We start from the raw sequence: 22,719 nt of genomic DNA, 5'->3' as shown, positions 1-22,719 counted from the left end.
TATCTTAGGCTAGGGGTTAGGTGACAGGTTAAGTTAAGCCTAGTACACATGGGCTGTCGCGGAATGTCGGGCAGCAGTGGCTGGTTTAATAGAAACCGGCCGACGTTCAGGCTGTGTGTACGGCAGGCGGTCCGACAGGGTTATGACCAAAAAAAGACAATGGCAGAGAGCACTAAACAGAGAGTTCTAGCAGGGGCCTGACCACCCTCCCATATGATATCTATAGGCTGGGCACAGATAAACTTTAAAGCGGGAGTCCACCGGGACTCCGCGTTTTTTTTTTTTTTTTTAAAAGCCAGCAGCTACAAATACTGCAGCTGCTGACTTTTAAATAGTGACACTTACCTGTCCAGCGCGCCCGCGATGTCGGCACCCGAAGCCGATCGCTCGCTCGTCTGACGGGTCCTGCCACCATCTTGGGTATGGGAATCAGGAAATGGAGCCTTTCGGCTTCATTTCCCGGTTCCCTACTGCGCATGCGTGAGCCGCGCGGCGCAATCCGGACGGTCCCCGCTGCCTCTGGGAGCTGTGTGTTTCCCAGCAGGCAGCGGGGCACTTGCTGAAGGGGGCGGGCGCTTGCGGAAAGGGGCGTAACGTACGCCCCTTTCCGCAGAGAGCTAGCCCGGAAGTGGGTGCAGTTACCTGGATTATCCAGGTAACTGCACCCCCCTCCCCCCTGAAAGGTGCCGATCGTGGCACCGGAGGGGGGGGGGATTCCGATGAGCGGAGGTCCATTTTAGGGTGGACCTCCGCTTTAAGCTTAAGATAAATTATATCAACATTTCAAGATTGAGGGCATGCATGCTTACTGTGACATGTACATTTTATTTTTTGTGTCAAATGTTCATGTTTTAATGCACTGCATTGGGCTGCTGGCACCCTTAAGCACCTATATAACTTAAAGCAAGGTAGTTGATGGATCACTGTCCCGTCTCACAATGTTTTTTGTCAAAATCAGTTGTGGCAAAAGGTATTTAAATGCTGTCCTGTTACTCTTTTCAAGTGTGATTTCTGCTATTTTGAATTTACCACAGTCGATAAAATTTACTGTTTTTATTTCATATTCCATTTCTGTGTTCAAATTTGAATGTTTTCTTTGAGAAATTTACTTTTTCCAGATTTTTTTTGATCCCCTCTCATTTGGCTCGGTAGTTAAATATGTAAAATTAATTAATATTTTAAACTATATTTTTAATGGAAGTGATTGATCATTTTAAAATTTGAGCAATAAAAATGTGTCTTTTATGGTTTGGAAACTTTAATTTCTGGAACTAGTAAAACATTTGTTTACATAAATTTCATAGTAGTTCTGTTGCAATTTTATTGATTTTTTTTTTTTTTTTTTTTTTTTTTTTTTTTATGAAGAATAATTTCTTCTGTGTTATTTATGGCTGTGGTTATGCAGCAAAAATTATTGAGACCTGGTATATTTTAACTGTATATTCTTTGTTTCCAGTCGAATTTGCAGGATGACGTCTTTGATAGTGGAGTAGAATCGATTGAAAAGAGGGCACTCTCTTTAAGCTTTGACGACTTGCCCAACGGCGATATTACTCCACCTAGATCTACTGCCTCTTCCTCGTTGGGTTACTCCAATCCAGAAATCACGGTGACCCCACCAGAACATAACCTCAGTGAACCATCATCAGAGGCACCTGTGAAGGACAGTTTGAGTGCCAGGTCTTCTGGAGACTCAAGCAGTCAATCTCAAGACTCTCAGTCCCATGCAGAAAATGTTACTGAAAGTGAGGAAACCTTAGCAGGAGATAAATTGGACTTCTCTGCTTGCCAAAGCCGCCCTCTCAAAGTAGACAATAGCATATTTATTAATTCAAATGTGTCTGTGTCAATTTTGCAAGATTCTGATGAGTCTTCTGAGCTTAAGCCTGTGGAATTGGACACTGAAGGGAATATTACTAAGCAGCTGGTAAAGAGGCTTACATCAACTGAAATACCTGCCGTCCCAGAGAGACTCCAGGCTGAATGCTCCACGTATTGTGAATCTGAAGCCAATAGATCCTTTTTGGATGGAAGTTTGGATGAATCTTTGCAGGGACTGCTCCTGACTCTTGAACCTTGTAAGGACCAGTGTGAAGTGTACCAAGAGCTGTACCAGGAAATTACACACCTAGAAGATGTTCTAAAAGTAAGTGAATGCAAAGCATCACTCTGTCTTTAAATTTTCTGTGGGCGTACATTGATATGGAAGAATGGCGGTGGATGGTGTATGAAAGTGTTGCCTGTGCATACTGCAGTTAAGGCAACCAAACTTTGTTACATACAAAGCCAAAGTGTTTATATTATGCTGTGGACATTGTTATTGCTTTTAGCAATTTTTCTCTAGCTTCTGCTGGCTTTTGAAAAATTGAATATAGTTTTAAATGTTAAAGCAAACCTAAAGTCTAAACAGAAACCGTGTGTGGTCTAGTAAGTGGCACTGGAGGTTCCATTGTGAATATAATAAAGGAAAAAGCTTTCAGATCACAAGAGAGAAGTAATTTTCAAGTGATTTAACTGTTTAGCTATATATCAAGAACTGAAATATCAGATATGAGGGGACTTAACCATTTAAGGGGAGAAGCCCAATAACATCAACCTTCTAAGATGCATCTGAAAGGCATACACAACTTGTGATAAGAAGGGCTCGAAAACCAGTTCTTTTATATTTATATTCACAACGTAAGTTATTTTATTTTTTTTGGTAAGTCTATTGAATTTTGCAGCGATGCCACTTGCATGAACAGAGCTTTGTTTTATTTTTAGTGTTTGATTTGGTTTTAGAGTCTCAAAGTGGCCTGTGTGTAGAAATACAAGAGTAGACTATGAAGCTAGTGGAATAGCTGAGTTACTATGGCTAAGTACAAGAAGTCATTGTACCAACACCAAAATACCAAAAATGAATCTTACCACGTTTTGTTGTTTTTGATAAAACACGTCATTTGGCACATTCACTAAATTTTCTTAGAGAAGAGTAGTTAGTTTGTATATAATTTGGAGTAATTTATTTGCGATTTTCACATGTGCCTTTTTCTAAATGTGCAAAAATTAAACACTTTATAATCCCCTGTCCAGTGTCACAAGGCATGATTTTCTTGTCAAAGTGTTATATGTACAACATGGCCTACGCGTTTATTTAATGTGACAATTTTTGTTTATTTCATCAGGTTGATGTTTTATATGTTTCACTTAAATAAAAAATTGTTTTTATGCATGTCCCCTTTCTCGTTTCAATCATTTTTACATCTATCTGCATGCCTATTTTACTTTGCGTTTTATGGGGTTCTTAATTGGTAGCTGCTCTTATGCCTATACCTTATACCTTATACCTATGCTCTTCTAAAAAAATTACTAATTTTCACAACATATGTTTCTAATGACATTTGTTATTAAAGTACTGAATTTCTAACAAAGCTCTTTTGGATATTAACGTAAACTTGTGTTTTGCCCATACTAGGCAGAGCAACAAGTTTGGTCAATTGGTGCTGCCTATACTCATCTGCTCTTTATTTCCACATCGCTCTGTTCACCTGTGAGAGAGAAGTGAAAGAGCATTGTGTAAGCTCCACGTAGAACGGAACTTACTCAGGACTTTAATCCTGTCCCACGTGTTAATATTTTGTCCAAGCCATCGTCAACTCAGGAACATAGTGCCACATCATGAGCGGAAAGGGCAAGGGTCCATGTTCACCCTAAACCTAGAAGCACTGGTGTACTAGTTTGCCCCAGCAGGTGAATGGAAGAGGAGTATAGGCAGCACAGCATGTCGGTGTGAAAATGCAACCAATTAGCAATCCTCTATCTAACTTCTCTAAACTTATTAAAAATAGCATTTGGTTGCTATGGGTTACTGCATGTTTCTGCTTTGTACTGCTTTAATTGAGCCTTGTTTTTCCCTTTTTTGTTTTTTTCTGTATTATTAGTTGGACATTTTGCTACCTATTGCTTACATATAACATGGCGGGTGTTCTGCCACTAAAAGAACTGTTCGTTTACAGAAATTATCATTTATAAACGCGAGATGCTGTACACAATGAAGACACTTTAGCCAATTGGGTTATAGTAAAGTGATCAGTGTTGGGTTGTAACCCATAGCAACCAATCAAAAATGTGCTTACACTGACACTTTAAAATTTGATAAAATGTGTTTTCCACTCCATGACAGCAGGCTACTGCATATGATTGCTCTTAGCACAGTGTTAGCAAGTTTGTCCAGGATCAGCAATTGCATTTGCAGCTTCAGATTTCCATCATCCCTGCTGAAACCTTATTACCCAATATCCATATTCATTTTAGTGGGATTTTTTTAATAGGAAACCAATAGATAGATTATGGAGGCTGCAATAACTCTCCTTTGGAAAATGCTAATTGCCTTACTTTCATTCTGATCCATTGGCTTCAATATTTTGAGGCATTAGACCAGACAAAGTAAATCAGAAGTTTTGATTTTACGCTGACTGTAATCTGCACGCTTGTTTGAGGTCAGCAACTCTGAATTTACTGAAGCCAGTGACAGCTGAGCAACTGGTATATTTAGGCAATGGCATCCCCTGTATTTCTCTCAATACAGGTTTTAACCTCTTCATGCATTTTTTTTTTTTGTGGTGCACTGCATTGCAGCACAGGTGTGCTGTGACGGTGAGTTGGGGTGCCATTCGAAAGGAATGGCACCACGGTGCACCAGTGAATGTAGCATGCGCTACTGTGCATTGTGGTAGCAGCCACATTCGCCACTCATTACCATATTGTGTGTGGTGTGACTGGGCCCTTACCCTCACCTTTGCTCTGTGGACACCCTTAAAAATAGAGTAAACCTCCCCAGTGCAGACACAGTCAGCAGTGAAAACGTTGCAGAGGTTAATCCCTTCTTTACTATATACAAAACTAAAAGTAATTATGGCTTCATGTACTTTCATTTTTTTGTTTTCGTCACTGTCTGGCATTGCCCCAAGCCTCACAGCCTTTGCTCCACTATGTATTTAATGTTTAAAGATAAAATACAGTGGCACATCTGCTTTGAATTTCATTTGCCGCTATACAGGCTTCACCTTTTTCAATAAAAACCTTTCTTTTACCTTTTATTTTATTTTTTATTTAAAATAAAGATATTTGGTCTTGCATGCTCTGTGTAATGATATTGCAAAGAGTGGCCCCTTACCTCCTCTTCTGGGGTCCCCTGCCTTACTCTTATGTGTGTAACCCCATAGCAAGCTGCTTGTGGGGGCACATATGTGGGCACACTTCTGAGCCAGACTGTGTGTGCCCATAGATGCAGACAGTGTTGCTCGCCCCCCTCCCCCCTGTGGCATCGCTAGCGGGGTACGGTCCGCACCTGGGTGACACCCGTTAGAGGGGTGACACCATCCAACTCTCCCGAGGTTGAGGAAAGCCCTGTAATTTCCTTTTTTTCTTTTCGGCTGACCTGCCTGGAACACCTCCAGAGCCACAGCCTGGCCCGTGTCCTTCTTCCTCCTCCTATTTCCCTGCTGAGTGTCACTATCTCCGCTGGGCAGCTGCACACTGTCCTCTCCAGCTGCTGCCTGGGATGGGTCACAGGTTTATTGTGAGCCGCCCGCCTGGCCCTGAGCTGGTTGCCACCGCTGGCCTGAGCCTGAAGTGAGGTGTGATGGCCTTAGGTAAGGGGCGAAGGAGGTTGCCATGGTGCCGCCATGCCACTCACTTACACCCCCCTGGGAGGGAGTGTACATTGGTCTAATGGAAAAAATATACCGCGCTAAGAAAAAAACATAAATACAAATAAACTATATGTGAAACAGGCTGCAGCAATGGATGTGATATAACACCCAACAGATATGCAAAAATAGAAAACTGCGCCAACCCTATACTAATAAAAATAATAATAATGAAAAAAATAATAAATAAAAATAAAAATAAAATAAAAAAATATGAAATATATTATCGAAATGTGTAGGTGATTATCACAAATGATAATAACAATAAAAACACCTTAAGTGCAAAATAAAACACAGCAATGCATAAAGAAATAGTGTCATAAACAAAAGTCCAATCATGAAAAGTTCGTATGTGAATCCGGATAAGCGTTTGTGACACCACAGTGATTCAACACGATCCAAAAGCGCATAAAGTGCCCGTCACCGTATATTAAATGCGCTTACCAGAAAATAGGCAAGTTAGGGCGTTTGTATATATTCAATGGGTCCCATCAGAAGATATCCTCCTTTTTAGTGGGTCAACTCTTCATCTCATAATAGTGCCCTCCAGATAATAATATACTTCGTGATCCCAAATGGGGTGCTCAGTAATGCCCAAAAAAGAAAGGAGCTAACATGGCATAATATCATTTGGATAGTTTATTAAAAGAAAAAAAGGTAGCACACTTACATGTGTATGGATAATTTACAGCTTGTATAAACGGTACATGAAAAGCCGGCCGGCAGAAACAGACCGTTTATGTACCGTTTATACAAGCTGTAAATTATCCATACACATGTAAGTGTGCTACCTTTTTTTCTTTTAATAAACTATCCAAACGATATTATGCCATGTTAGCTCCTTTCTTTTTTGGGCATTACTGAGCACCCCATTTGGGATCACGAAGTATATTATTATCTGGAGGGCACTATTATGAGATGAAGAGTTGACCCACTAAAAAGGAGGATATCTTCTGATGGGACCCATTGAATATATACAAACGCCCTAACTTGCCTATTTTCTGGTAAGCGCATTTAATATACGGTGACGGGCACTTTATGCGCTTTTGGATCGTGTTGAATCACTGTGGTGTCACAAACGCTTATCCGGATTCACATACGAACTTTTCATGATTGGACTTTTGTTTATGACACTATTTCTTTATGCATTGCTGTGTTTTATTTTGCACTTAAGGTGTTTTTATTGTTATTATCATTTGTGATAATCGCCTACACATTTCGATAATATATTTCATATTTTTTTATTTTATTTTTATTTTTATTTATTATTTTTTTCATTATTATTATTTTTATTAGTATAGGGTTGGCGCAGTTTTCTATTTTTGCATATCTGTTGGGTGTTATATCACATCCATTGCTGCAGCCTGTTTCACATATAGTTTATTTGTATTTATGTTTTTTTCTTAGCGCGGTATATTTTTTCCATTTGCACTGTTTTGATATTTTTACTGCTGCTGGGTTATTAATACCCTTTACTGGGTTCTTTTATATATTCTCTATGGATATTTTTGACTTTAGAGCTACTAAGGTGGTGAACATCGATGGAGTATTTGAACTCTATAGAGATGACGAAGATGATTTGGGAGGAAGTTTCATGAGATTAAAAAACCTCATGATCTCCGAAAATCACACCAAATGGGACATTGCTTATCTGGAAACTTACATTAGACATGCAATGGTCCCTAGGAGTTTGAGGTGGGAGGTAGCACCTCAGAAAGGTGACACACATTTAGAGGAATGGCTCAAATATTTTAATGAGGCAGGTGTCTCTTTTTTAAGATTTTTGGTGGGTAGAAAAACCTCTAAATTATCAAAATTGGATGAGGAAATAAAAGAAATTCAGACTAAGCTATTTCCAGTCAAAGGGAGTATAGATTATCAAGAAAAATCACAGAACCTATTAAAAATTCTTGAAAAAGAGGATAGGGATCAAAGGGCAAAAAAGAAGAAAAAATACAATAGAGATCTAGCTGATTATAACAACAATATTGTCTTCGAATGGCAAAAAAGGACGGGGTAACAATAGGGGTTCTCTTCCCCCTCGGGGCCAACCCAGACCTTTTGGTACATCCAGACCATATAATGGTCATGCGAATGGGAATGTTGAATACACACTCCCCCACAACATGAATTATCCACCTCGAGGGAGAGGCTGGGCACAATATCCAAACTTAAGAGGAAGAGGTCCCCCTAATAATCATTATGATGGGTGGAACTCACAGGGGGGTAGTTATTGGGATCACAACCCCTCCCCTTATTATGATATGGGAGGATATTCCGAGTGGAATTATGGCATTCCCACCGGGAACTCCTTTTTCCCACTAAATGACTTTAATGTTCCTGTGGCTGATGGTAATCCGCAAGCCTCCTTTGTCCCAGTCCAGGAACCTTTTAGAAATAAATTCCATCAGGTCCCTAATAAAGAACAACTGGCCGAAGGCCCTTTGGGCCTCAACGCACCTACCAGTCGGGGTTTTCACAAACCCACACAAGGCATAAAAAGATTGGGAGAAAGAGGAGAGGAACCAGAGGGGGGAGGAGAGCCCGAACAATTAAAAAGGCCCAGAATGTAACCGGTAAGGGCATTTTTAATTTGAGCTCAAAATCTTTATCAGAGTCTGAACAACTAATTCTTGACAAAGGTTTGAAGTATGTACCCCCAGCTAAATTAAATAAATTCCAAACTTATATGGATGTACATAAGTTTGTGAGGAAGATCAATATCAAAAGATACATGATGGGATCATCTAACACATTTAATCCGAATACAACAAACAATGTAGCTCCACAGGTAGTCCATTCAGGCTTGGCCAATGCCTCACTTTTTAACCCTCCTGGCACTCTCCCTGCCGCATTACGCGTTTTCAGAGATGTTGTCTTAAGAGATTTAGATGCACTGGAGGTGAAGAGATGCAAAATGAAAAAGGAATTGCAGGAAGGTTTGGACTCTCTTTGTGAGAGCAAAGATCTTGTCATTAGGCCAGCCGACAAGGGTGGCGCCATTGTAGTGTTGGATCGGGCTGATTATGAGGCTGAAATCTTTAGAATTTTGGGTGACACCAATACTTATATTAAATTACCCTCCGATCCAAAATTCACTTATACCAAGGAATTGCAAAAGGTAGTTAAAGCAGGGCATGTAGCGGGTTTTTTGAATAGTAAAGAGAGCCATTTTTTGGTCCCTAGAGCCCCACGTACACCGATCCTATACTACCTACCAAAAATACATAAGAACCCTGTCTGCCCCCCGGGGAGACCCATTATTAGTGGTATTGATTCCATCACTTCCCGGGTGGGCAGATACATTGATTCTTATCTGCAGCCTTTGGTCCAAATGACTCCCTCCTACGTTAAGGACACGAGACATGTTATTAACCTTTTAGAAAATCTGTCTGCTGGGCCTGATACATGGATGGTCACGGCAGATGTGGCCTCCCTGTATACGAGCATTCCGCATAATTTGGGTTTTGCTGCAGTTCATTCCTATCTGGATAGAGACCCTAGGCTCTCTACCCAGCAGGTATCTTTTATCATGTCTCTTCTGCAATTTGCGGCTTCCCATAACTATTTTTGGTTTGGGAGCCAGTTCTATAAACAGATCATGGGCGTAGCTATGGGGGCTAAATATGCCCCCAGCCTGGCCAACCTTTTTATGGCCAAGTGGGAGGAGGATGTCATCTATGCCCACAATATACCTCAGATTGGATTGTAGGTATATAGATGACATCCTCCTCCTTTGGAATGGCCAGGAGAGTGATTTGAGGAACTTTTTAGAATCCCTGAATAACAACGAAAGGGGTATTCGTCTCAGTTATGAGCTGAGTCAGGTAAGAATCAATTTTCTGGACCTGAATATTTCAGTGGTAGAAGACCGTTTCGTCACTTCGACATTCTTTAAAGACACAGATAGGAATTCCTTCATTCCTATCGATAGTTGTCACCATATTCCTTGGCTTAGAGCAGTCCCCAAAAGCCAGTATATCAGACTTAGACGAAATTGCTCCAGAATAGAGGAATTTCGTACACAGGCTGAGGTACTTACTTCTAGATTTTTGGAAAAGGGATACCCACAGGAGTTTTTGACCAAAACCCTCAATGAAGTGACCAACATTGATCGTGGTGACCTGTTAGTTGAAAGGGGTCCACGTGTAAATGATTTTCAGGGAAAAGTCCCTTTTATAACCACTTACTCTCTTCAACAGAAGAGTATAAAACAATTGATAAATAAACACTGGCATATTGTCAGCAGTGATGCCACCTTGAAAAATGTGATCAGTGAGAAACCTCAAGTGGTTTTTAGAGGGGCTCATTCAGTACGTAACCGTCTAGCACCCAATGTGGTTAACCCTCCCGTTAGGAGTAGGGGTTTTTTCGACCAACTTACTGGATTTTACAAATGCGGAAAGTGTAGGGTCTGCTCTCTGAATTCCTGCAATCAGAGACGGACCACCACTTTTCGTGGTACAGCTACTGGAATAGACCATAGTATCAAACCGTGCATCACATGTGTCACCACGGGAGTGGTCTATATGTTGCAATGCCCTTGTGGGCTGCAATATGTGGGACGCACAAAACGCCCCCTACAGGTCAGACTTAATGAACACATAACAAACATCATTAACGGTTTCCCAAATCATTCTGTGTCTAAGCACTATTTGAAATTCCACAACAAAGACCCCTCCAAGACCCTTTTTTTGGGGATTGACAAATATAAGCCTCACTGGCGGGGTAGTTCTTTAGTGAGGGAAATTTCAAAACTCGAAATGTCTTGGGTTCATCGCCTCAAAACTTATGTCCCTTTTGGACTTAATATTGACACTGACGTCAATGCCTTCATTGACAATTCCTAATTTATTTCCCTTTTTTTTACTTCAGTTATTAAGGTTGATAGTCTCATTTATGTACACATATACATCTTTTATGTAACATGGGGGTTAAATCTGTCTCTCATATGTACCATGATAGCTTCTTTGGCCTTGTCGGTTCTGAGATGTGGGACTGGGTCAGGGAATCTAGATGTATGAAACTTTCATTATTAGTGGATACATATTCATTTTCTCATTTTTATTTATATTTTTTACACATATCACACTTTACACATCACATATTTTAAATTTTCGAGTTATTCGTTTTTTATTCCATATTTTTTAAATCTTGGATTTTTGATTTTTTCCTTTTTCTGATAGAATTTTGGATATTAATCAGGATACTGTTCCTATGCAATTAAAAGTTTAGATTTAGACGCATGAATAATTCCTTGCGATTATTCAGGCAAATCCATACGCATGGAATACTTTTTAACAGCATTATTTCTGACCACTATATAGCAATAAGACCTCTTGATTAATGTGGTCCCTTTTGGCTATTTACAATTTTTGGTGACCATCGTTATATATGGGCTGGACACAGGATATCTAGCATGTTTCCTTTGCATTGACTCCCTTAGAGGATATAATGCTGCCTATCCCATTATCGGGTTAATTCCCTTTTACTTTTATTTTTAGATTTCATTTCCCCTTTTTTTTAGGATGTGGTGCGGTGCTGATGCAATATTCATTGTGCCTCTGCGGCGCACCAACATGCATAAGCTTGAATTTTATGCTATTTTTAGTAGGTGCAAATCCCTCTTTTTTTCTTTTCCTTTTTTTCATTTTTTGAACATCCGATGCATTCGTACCATGTTGAGGTTGTTAGCGATTTATATCACAAGGAGTTCCGTTGCATCATTAGCAGCGGACAAACTGTACCTGTTTTAGGGCTACTTGCCATTACTTACAATGGCGCGCTATGACCTAGCCTTACATCTCAGAATGAGGCTTGGTACGCTATAGGATCTTTATGAGGTGGAGCGTCACTGCGCTGCCCGTTCCCCATTGACAACGTCAGATGTGACGAAACGCGTCTGGGAGGGCACGCAGTGACTCTACCACGTTGTTTGAGAGGAGGACGGGCTCCTGTTTCTGCCGGCCGGCTTTTCATGTACCGTTTATACAAGCTGTAAATTATCCATACACATGTAAGTGTGCTACCTTTTTTTCTTTTAATAAACTATCCAAACGATATTATGCCATGTTAGCTCCTTTCTTTTTTGGGCATTACTGAGCACCCCATTTGGGATCACGAAGTATATTATTATCTGGAGGGCACTATTATGAGATGAAGAGTTGACCCACTAAAAAGGAGGATATCTTCTGATGGGACCCATTGAATATATACAAACGCCCTAACTTGCCTATTTTCTGGTAAGCGCATTTAATATACGGTGACGGGCACTTTATGCGCTTTTGGATCGTGTTGAATCACTGTGGTGTCACAAACGCTTATCCGGATTCACATACGAACTTTTCATGATTGGACTTTTGTTTATGACACTATTTCTTTATGCATTGCTGTGTTTTATTTTGCACTTAAGGTGTTTTTATTGTTATTATCATTTGTGATAATCACCTACACATTTCGATAATATATTTCATATTTTTTGATTTTATTTTTATTTTTATTTATTATTTTTTTCATTATTATTATTTTTATTAGTATAGGGTTGGCGCAGTTTTCTATTTTTACATTGGTCTAATAAGTGAGGGGGTGGGGGATGTACTGGACACAGCTATATTTTATACTATATATAGGAATAGTAGCTTACTGAGCTGCCCACCCTTAGCAAGTCTGATAACGGGGGAGGGGGGTTGTCCGCTGCCCAGGTGTAGGCAGACAGTGACCCACATCAGATCCATCCAGCAAGCAGAAGTTCACAGCAGCATTTTGTCATCTTCCCTGGCTGTGGCCATCAGATACCATCCACCACGGTCCAGCAAGCAACACGCTTTGTCAGCAGGTCACAGCATCTTGCCATCTTCCCTGTGGCCATTAGATCTGGTCCAGCAAGCACCAAGCCGTGTCAGCAGGTCAGTTCCAAATCAAATCATCAATGCCAATAATGCCATTATCTACTGTCCCCAGGGACCAATCCAATCCAGAGATCGCCATACAGTGGGATCTCTGGATCGAATCTGTCCCCGAGGAAAGAAGATACCGAAAAGTATGGGCAGAGCTGCAATGTCACTCCCACGCATGTGTGCGGGAGCCCTCAGTTACGGCACGGTGCTCTGAAGGTCCGGCACAGTATGCCAGACCTTCAGAATGCATGCGCCAGTGACATCGCCGGGTGGAGAGGAGGGGTGACACCATGTTTTACTGCACCAGGTGACACCAAGCCTAGTGACACCCCTTTCTCCTCACAAGATTTGACTGACAGCAGCAGGGCCCTATGGCTCCTGTTGCTCTCAGCAAAGCCTATGAGAATAGGGAGAAGAGAGAGAAGACCTGCGGCCGGACACAGCACTGGATCAATGGAGGACTCGGGTAAGTGTTGGGAGGGGGGTGGGGGAAAACTAGCAGTAATAGGTAAAACCTTTAGAATTTTTAGAAACCTTTTAAGAGGTTTCTATTATTCCTCTTCATGTTCCTATTACTACATGGGTTATTGATTTGAACATCATTATCCTATATTTACTTGCATAAAGAGTTCTCATTCCTAATTCTTCATTGTTGTCGCCCATAATAAGCAATTGTAGTTCACTCAGAATAAAGTATGAACAAGATAGATTATGTTTGATTAGTATGGGTTACTGCATTTAAAGGGAAACTATAATCATCAATACTTGAAGGGTGAATGTGTCCTTCTTTTTAGTCACCTTACAGACTGTCCAGATACAGACCAGCAACTAAAAAGGAGTAAAATCTTACATACGGATGCAAAGGATACATAGTGGTTCTGTGCAATGTGACAAAAGTTTTGTGGATCCCCACACAAATAGTTTGTGAGAAATGCACACGTTCGCTGACAAATGCAGTGCAGTAGGAAACGAGATAAACAGGCAGTAGAGCAATTCTGTGCCCCACAACTGGGAAGAGAACAGGCCAGAACGAGGGCGCTGACAGTAAAGTATGTAGACGACCATAGCAGTAACTAAAAAGATGGCAGTAAATTGTTGGGGTCGAAGTAAATGGAGTAAAGTAAGGTGTCCTATTGGTATCTGGAAGAAGTTACCAAGAAGATCGAAGTAGGAGCAGGAGGGTATAGGTTCCTCCCAGGAAGGGAAGGAGCAGGTAGAGAAAGAAGGGATGGAGCGAGGAGAAGGTAGGGTCACTGGATATAGCCATTAATAATGCAGAACTTATGCTTGGGGGTTTTTCATCTGTGAGAGAGTGTTTAAAAAAGCACCCTTAAAAAAAGAAGTGTTGTCGGGGTCTTCAAGTTGGTCTGAATTTTTTCCTCAGTGTTGTGCAAATTTGCAGTGAGGTCCTCCCATGTTTAGAATGTTGTTGACTATAGACAACCATAGAACTTTTGTACGCCTGTTTCTGCAATCGGACTTCACAGCATTTACTGTATTAGGTTGGAGAAAACTTGTATTTCATATTGGGCTGCTCCATTAAATGTAGCAGACATGACACCAAGTTTAGCTTCTTTTAACTGATGTTTTGTACACCTATATAATTTTATATAGAGTTCTTTTTTTTTTTTTTACCAACAGTGAGTTTATTGAGTTTAGATAATCATATTACAGTAAACAGTAACAAATTGCAGACTGTCCGCCTTCATTATACATTGTCTGTTTGAGGAGGAAAGTGGTCTCTGTGGTGGATTCGCCGCAAGATCACTTTTATTGATGGCAGGAGAAGGACCCTCCCGCCGCACTCCAGTGCCCTCCGCCCCTTACCAGAGCCGTCAGTAGGGGCAGAGGCGATCAGTTCCTTCTCGGTCTGTGGTGTGGAGCTGATTGAAGGGAAGATGGCCCCCCCGCTCGGCTACATACCATTGCAGGGCAGGAGCGACATCAAAATGTCACTTCTGCCCATAGCTTTTAAAGGGACTTTAAAAAATAATTAAATTACTTCTTCTTTTTTTTTTTTTTTTTTTATTAATGCATTTTTGTGTATATATGTCTTTTTGACCCCAGATATCATATTTAAGAGGTCCTGTCATGCTTTTTTTTTCTATTACAAGTGATATTTACATTCCTTGTAATAGGAATAAAAATCTTAAATTTTTTTTTTATTTTTTTTTTTAAAGAACAGTGTAAAAAATAAAAAGTAAGAACCGAACGCATATGTGAGCAGCGCCCGCATATGAAAACGGTGTTCAAACCACACATGTGAGATATCACTGCGATCGTGGGAGCAAGAGCAATAATTCTAGCCCTCAACCTCCTCCTGAAGCTCAAAACATGCAACCTGTAGAATTTTTTAAACATTGCCTATGGAGATTTGTAAGGTTAAAAATTTTGTCGCCATCCCACGAGCGGGCACAATTTTAAAGCATGACATGTTGTGTATCATTTTACTCTGTGTAACATTATCTTTCACACTATAAAAAAAATTGGGCTAATTTTACTGTTGTATTTTTTTTTTTTTCAAAAAAGTGCGCTTGTAAGACCGCTGCGCAAATACGGTTTGAGTACTGCAACGACCACCATTTTATTCTCTAGGGTGTTAGAAACCCCCAAACATTATATATATATTTTTTTTCCTATGTCATTTTCTAGCAGAAAAATTTTCTTTTTACTTGTAAACACCAAATCTCAAAACGAGGTCTGTTCTTAAGTGGGTAAAGTGAATCTTCACATACACGTAGACAGGATCTTCTGACGTGATGCTTCTATCAGTAGCAAAATTATGCATATGGCTAAACATAACTGGATCACAGATATCCTAAAGGGAGAACAATAAAACAATAACACTCTGGGAAACGGTGAAAGGATTTGCATCACATTTGAGATCAACAGCAAAAAATTAGGGGTTAAGATTGTGACCATTTACTCCATGGCTTCCATGCCTTTTCAAATTTAGTATGCGAGTTGGTTCTAAGGGACACAGAGCGTTCATATAAACAGTTGAGGTTAACTGTAGCAATCAGTTCAAATATGTTAGGCGAAAAGGTCCTTCCGCCATAACCTGATAATTAAAGATTTTGACACTCTTAGTACATCGGAGATTACAGTACGGTAAAGGGAGGGGGAATTTCTCAATACCTATGTTAAGCAACAGTAATGTGGGATCTGGTGGGGTTAGTATTTCTGTTGGCCTAGAGATCAATTGGAATGTTTGAATCCAGAAGCTTTAAAATCTCTTACATTGCCATAAAATGTGTAGTAGGTTGCCCACCTAAAGAGTTCTTGTTTTGTAAAAAAAAAAAAAAATATTAACAAGTAATAAATGATTTCAAATGGTACTATGAGTTGGCTACAAGCATACTAAGTTTACTTTGAAGCTCTACTTGTCTAATCCTATGATGATGCATTGAGTAGAAAAGTTTCTTTCAGAACAGAGACCGTAGTACTGTGTCATCTGTGAAAAGGAGACCAGAATCCATCTTCTGGCTAGATAGAAGATTATACTATAATTTTTTTTGCAATATTTACTAAAATAAAAAAATGTAGGACTTGCATTTTTTTTTTAACTTTGACCATACTAAATAAAACATTTTTTTACAAAAGCACTGTACATTCTTTTTACACATTAAATTACTAAAGAATGTTTTATTGAATACGGCTTATATTGTATAATTTTCCATGCCACATCCTCTGTCTAAATGTTTAGATTTAAATTAGCATTTCATTTTTTTTTTTCAAGGGAATTATTATTAATTCTCTTAGTAGTTTCCTTGGACAATTTCCCCCATGTATTTCAACAAAAGTTAACAATACAATGCAGCATTTTTCATGAAAAAAAATGTGTTTTGAGGGATTCGATTTATGAAAGTTAGTTATGTGTTCTAGTTGTTCTAATTCGGCTTCCCCCTTCCAATCGTCCCTTTTATAGGTGATCCTACTCTATGCCATTCTCTCTTTTGCTGGGACTGTTTTAAATACTCTAGTCATCTGATAGCTCCACATCTTCCCTTATCTGGGATTCTTAAAGTGGTTGTATAGTCAATTTTTTAACTTTTACCTACAGGTAAGCCCATAATAAGGCTTACCTGTAGGTAAAAAAAAAAATCTACTAAATCTGTAAGGTTTAGGAGATAGTTCCCCTGTATTGAGCCACTGACTGCAGCGGCGCATGCCCACAGGGGATTCTCAGCTGAAAGCTCAGCAGACGCCAGGCATTGCCAGAAAGAAGTCTTCCGCACACATGCACGGGAGTGGCAAAATTGCAGCTCCAGCCACTCACAGCGCTGGAGCCGCGATACCTGGAAGACATGCCGAGGCAACATGTCATCTCCCTCGCCGTGGACCAGGTGAGATACTGAAGCGGTGTATACTAGCTCATTATGCCTTTTGCTTTACAGGGGTATTAAAAAAAAAAAAGGAAAAGTGTCAGCAGGTATACAACCGCTTTAACAACCCTATATCCCCCCCCCCCCAGCCATGGAGGATTCCGAAAATTTTATTTGGTGTCATAATAAAAATGTTACATTTATACATGACCTTTTATCGTTAGTAGGGATCAAAACACAATCTTCTCTTTCGAAACGTTGACATCTTCCTCTATCAATATCGTCACGCTTAATTCTAATTACATATTTTATAAATACCCTTCTCTTTCCTTCATCCATAACCTGTCCGACCCTCTTTTTAAAAAAATATGCAAATTAAATCCACTTTCACCTGGCATTATTTCTCTTATTTACGCTTCACAAATTTGTTCCCAAACCATTAGTAAACCTGTCTATGCACTTGCTTGGGAAATTGATCTAGGAGATCCTTTACATCTCGCCGAACTGAGTAAAATGTGGATCAATGTGGCTAAATGTTCCATTAATACGCTAGCCCAAGAGAATGCATATAAAATACTCCCTTCACTGGAGTGACTCCAACAAAACTATTGCATATTTCTCCTTTGATCTCCCCTTTTTGCTTTGGAAGGTGTAATGCTAAAGCAACTTACACATGTGTTGGGAATGCCCTTTTGTCCAGAAACACAAATTTATGATATGATTAGCGAAATGTTTAACAAATCCTTAAATCTACACCCATGCTTTGCTACATAAACCACATCTGAGCTTTAGAAAACCAGAGATAAAATTAATCTCTCTTATTTATTTATTTTTGGCCACACGACAAACTATTGCTAAAGCCTGGAGAACTCCATCCCTGAATGTTAGAGAAGTGAAGCAAAGAATTATAGGCACCATGATTGATGAAAAATTAACATATATCCTACTTGATAACCAATCTGGTCTCCATGGCTTGACTTTACCAACACACTTAAAGTGGAGTTCCACCCAATTTTAGATCTTGTTTTTAAAGGAAAGTCCACCCCTCATTTTTGGATAGTTTTTTTCTTCACTTACCTTATTAGTTTAATGGTGAACTAGAGGGCGCAGGCTCGCTCAGTATGGCCTATTTTTATATAGGCAGGAAGTGGAAGGGTGGCCATATTGAGAAAGCCATGTGACGGACAGCTTCTGCAGGGCCTCTTGAGACATAACAGCCCATGGATATTAGTGAAGTGTGAATACATACTATGGGAGCAATGTGTGGCCAGACAAGTCATGATCATATACTGCGTACTTACTGCTTAATTGGGGGGGGCTGTACAACTGCAAGTCGATACAACCCAAGCAGTGTACTTTAAAGTGTTGGGTCTCCAGAATACTGTGCATTTGGCACAAAAATAGTATGGGGCTTGGTGCAGTTAAACAGGTGCATACTTGCAAACCTTATAATAATGTGCATTTGGTCTGCAGGAGCTTACTTTTAGGCTGAAGCAGGAAAAGGCTGCGTGGCATGCATATGTGCTAAACTAGTAAAAACTAGTATGGGGCTAAGTGCAGTTGGCCAGGTGCAGCATAATATACATGCTTGCAAACTTATTGCCTAAACGCTTGCTTGAATAAACACAAGTTTTGCATAGCTGTTGCATGCATATGGCATAAGCACGTTTGGATGACCATGGACATCGATGCGCTTGAAGGAGTTGTCTCCAGAATAACATGCATTGGGTCTGCAGGAGCTTAGTTTTGGGCTCCCTTTTCACAACTTGAATGCAATTTTTCAGTGACGTGAAGCAGTGCCTGTGTAATCTTGAGGTCTATCGAGTTGCGCCAAGTTTAGACTGGAGTGACCTGCTTTGAGGTTGCTGCAACTTGAAGTCACACGAATGTGAAGTGTACTCATTGGAAATCATGGGGTGCGACTTGTCAGGGACCTTGCAGTCCCAAGTCGCAGGATGGGTTGCACATATTGGATGCCTATGTAGTTGGCTAATCTTGACTATTAATAACTTGCATAGAACACAAGCCTGCATAGGCACATGTTCGCAGAGGGCCCCACCCTGTGGCCCCCCGAACCCGACAAGCGGGCAGTGCCCAGCATGCAGCCTTCCAAGGCTGGCTTCGACAGCGTGTTTGCATGGATGCATGTTGCGGAAACGCAGGTTTTTTTATAAGCATATGTTGGATAGACGTGTGTTGCATAAATATACATGTTTGCGTGGATGCATGTTTGGCATAAACATATGGTGCATAGACAGGTTTGCTTAGATGCGTGTTGCGTAGTATATGTTGTATAAACACTTTTCATAAACGCATGCTTGCTTATTCCATAAATGCAGGTCTACATGGGCATGTATTGTGTAAGTGCATGTTTGCATGGACACACGCTTTGTGTTTTGCCTAAACGCATATTTGCTTTAGCACATACCTACATGCTTCCATAAACGCATGCCTCCATAAATGCATATTGAACGCATGCTAGCAGGTTTTCATTTATACTGCATACATATATGGTTAGTTTTTAAACTGTATACATATGTGCTTAGTTGCCTAGAACTACATACATATCTTTTTTTTTTTTTTTGCCCAGGACTACAAAAATGTGCTTATTGCCTTGAGCTGTATACAAAGATGCATGAATGGCAAGAATACTTGTATACCTGCATACTTATGGGGTTGTATAGCAGTAGACCAACATTGTCTGGGCCTGGATTCTTGTGGAACTGCATATTAGTTTGTCTAATACAGTCGCTTTATTATGTAACTGTTAGACTAGCTAAATGACTTAGAAGGGTGCCACTGCCCTCAGGTTCAGTGGTCTGGCAATATTCACATCTCCTGTTGGACCAATGGCATCAGGGTGATCTGAGCCACTGTGGTGCCTGATCTCGGATCAAGCCTGGTTAGTACTTGAATGGGAGACTGCCCAGGTTTCCCTCCTAAGTGAGGGAGGCATCTGAGGTTGCTGTGTTTGAGAGTATCTCCATAAGATTTTAGAGCAGTCTCAGAGGTGGTTGCGCCTTCCTTAGTTGGGTCAGTGTTTGCCTTGTTTTGGGCTCATGATTGTAAAACAATTAAATGGTAGCAGCTTTGAAACTGAATAGGGGCATGAGGTCTATCTTTAGATCTATATCCGCACAGCTTCATATGCCGGGTTGTTTTCAGCCTCATTAAAGATTTCTGTAATTGCAGTGGAAAGTCCTCTGTTTGGGCGCGCATCGGGGAAGTTCTGTGCTGGCCAGCCAGTCACAGATCGCTGTAAACTGCCAATCACAGCGACCGTTTACAGCGTGATCAGCGTGCCCAATGAGAGATGATCTCATATGTAAACATATGAGATCATCTCTCATCGCCGGCTTTCCCTCCTCACACAGACAGCGTGTGAGGAGAGAGAGATGAACCGCTGCATCTCTGCAGCGGTCAGTGTAAAAAAAAAATACAGTGCCCACCTGTCCCCAGTGCCACGTGTCAGTGCCATATCAGTGTCACGTGTCTCAGTCATCAGTGCCACCTGTCAGTGTCACATGCCATCTGTTATCAGTGTCACGTGTCATCAATGCCAGGTATCAGTGCCATCAGTGTCACGTATCATCAGTGCCACGTATTAGTTTCATCTGTCATCAGTGCTGCATATTAGTGCCATCTGTCAGTGTCACGTGGCATCTGTCATCAGTGCCATGTTTCAGTGCCACGTCGGTGTCATGTGTCATTGTCCTGGTGCTCCAGGGCCTTCAAAAGTGTAATAGGTAGTCAACAAGTTAGATGTGTAATTTATGCTCCTAGAACACGTGATGGCGCTCCCTGCATGTTGGGCCTCTCTATGTGGCCAGGCTGTGAAAAAGTCCCACACATGTGGTATCGTAATACTCAAGAGGAGTAGCAGAATTTATTTTGGGGCATTATTTGTGGTATACACATGCCACGTGAGAGAAATAACCTATTACAATGGCAATTTTGTGGAAAAAATTTAAATAAAATAAAAAATCTTAATTTTGCAAAGAATTGTGGGATAAAATGACAACATCAAAAAGCTCACCATTCCTCTTACTAAATACCTTGGAATGTCTACTTTAAAAAAAGGGGTCATTTGGGGGGTATTTGTACTTTCCTGGCTTGTTCGGGTCACAAGAAATGAGATAGGCCACCAGTACATCAGATGTGATCAATTTTGTATGATTCGCACCTCAGCTTGTAGACTCTCTAACTTTCACAAAGACCAAATAATATCCAATAATTTGGGTTATTTTTACCAAAGATATGTAGCAGTATAAATTGTGTGCAAAATTTATGAAGAAAAATTTATAATTTGCAAAATTTTATCACAGAAACAAAGAAAAATGTGTTGTTTTTTCAAAATTTTCGTTATTTTTTTCATTTATAGCGCAAAAAATTAAAAACCCAGAGGTGATCAAATACCACCAAAAGAAAGCTCTATTTCATAGTTTCATAGTTTCATAGTTTGTTAGGTTGAATAAAGACACCAGTCCATCAAGTTCAACCTGAGTGTCTACAATTGCCCCTATCCCTGTACATTGCACACTCACATCGGTCCCTACCCTTAAGGAGCCCACAATCCAAGGTCTCCATTCAAAGTGTGAGAGCACCAAAAGCTGAAAATTGGTCTGGGCAGGAGGGGTGTTTAAGTGCCCAGTAGGCAAGTGGTTAAGTGAGGCGACACACCTGATGACACGATAAGCACTTGAACCAGCGGAATCTAATATATTGGGGACGTGTATGCAAGTGAGATGGTGTATCTGGTTATATGATGAGCGTTTAAATTAGCGGAGTCTGATAAGTGCAATAACCATAGGGAATTGCACAGAAGGTGTGGTGGAGGAGTAATTACTTGTGTGGTGAATCACCTATCAACATTTGCTGCATGACCTTTTTATCCTCACTTAACAATGAACTGCACATAATTTTTTATATAATTTAATGAACTGTTCCGATGAATTTTTTATTGTGAAATATTGCGATCTGTGCTGGGTCACAGCGAGGAAATTTTTATTGTGTTTTTATAGCACTTTTATTTTATTTTTTTTACCTGATTTAATTTATTTAATTTATTTTGTGTATAAAACAAACATTGTGTGTTTATAGACAAGGGTCATAAGTGTTAATTTAAGTGCTGCTAGTGTTTTAGGAAATTAACCTTCGGTTTGTTTCTTTGGCATATTGTTGACATTCTGTATCTCAGCATCTCGGCACTGTTGAGCCCCTGGAAGTCAGCTTTGGGGAACTTCAATTACAGGACTTAGAAATATTTTTTTCCTGGGGTGAAGTCAGGAAGTGGCACCCGCAGAAATATGTGAGTGGGAGATATTCTTTTTCTTTCTCCAATCCCTACGGGAAAGGAGATTGGCCTTAAGTACCGTTAAGAGTCAAGTTTTGTCCCTATACATTTTTTTTTCCAGGAGCTATTGTTTCTCACTCCTTGATTCATCCTTCATACAGCGTGTAGCATAGGCAGTCTCGCCTGTCAAGCCATTCTTGTGTCCTTGGGACTTGAATTTGATCTTGACTGTCCTTGCAGAGGCCACTTTTTGAACCAATCAAGAGATTCGGTTAGTTCTTTATCTCGGAAGGTTGCTTCTTTGGTTGCTATCACTTCGCTAAGTGGAGTGTTATGCCTCGTACACACAATTGGATTTTCCGATGGGAAATGTTCGATGTGAGCTTGTTGTCGGAAATTCTGACTCTGTGTGTGCTCCATCGGACATTTGCTGTCGCAATTTCTGACAACAAATGTTTGAGAGCAGGTTCTCAAATTTTCCGTCAAGAAAACTTGTTGTCGAAAATTCTAAGCGT

At 40.3% G+C, this 22,719-nt stretch overlaps 1 protein-coding gene across 3 annotated transcripts in view; it reads left to right on the top strand.

Annotated features, from left to right (window-relative positions):
- Window positions 1–22,719, top strand: part of RIPOR2 (RHO family interacting cell polarization regulator 2) — a 212,610-nt gene that overhangs the window by 134,491 nt on the left and 55,400 nt on the right. For all 3 annotated transcript variants that reach the window (XM_077492291.1, XM_077492289.1, XM_077492290.1), the window contains one exon: window positions 1,457–2,146. In XM_077492291.1, the coding sequence (XP_077348417.1) occupies window positions 1,457–2,146 (690 nt within the window). The remainder of the gene's footprint in view (window positions 1–1,456; window positions 2,147–22,719) is intronic.

Source organism: Lithobates pipiens, unplaced genomic scaffold (genome assembly GCF_037356315.1).
Source record: "Lithobates pipiens isolate NorthernLeopardFrog02 unplaced genomic scaffold, aLitPip1_a1.2 Scaffold_19, whole genome shotgun sequence".
Classification (NCBI taxonomy): Eukaryota; Metazoa; Chordata; class Amphibia; order Anura; family Ranidae; genus Lithobates; species Lithobates pipiens.
This window is presented reverse-complemented; position numbering and strand designations above follow the sequence as displayed.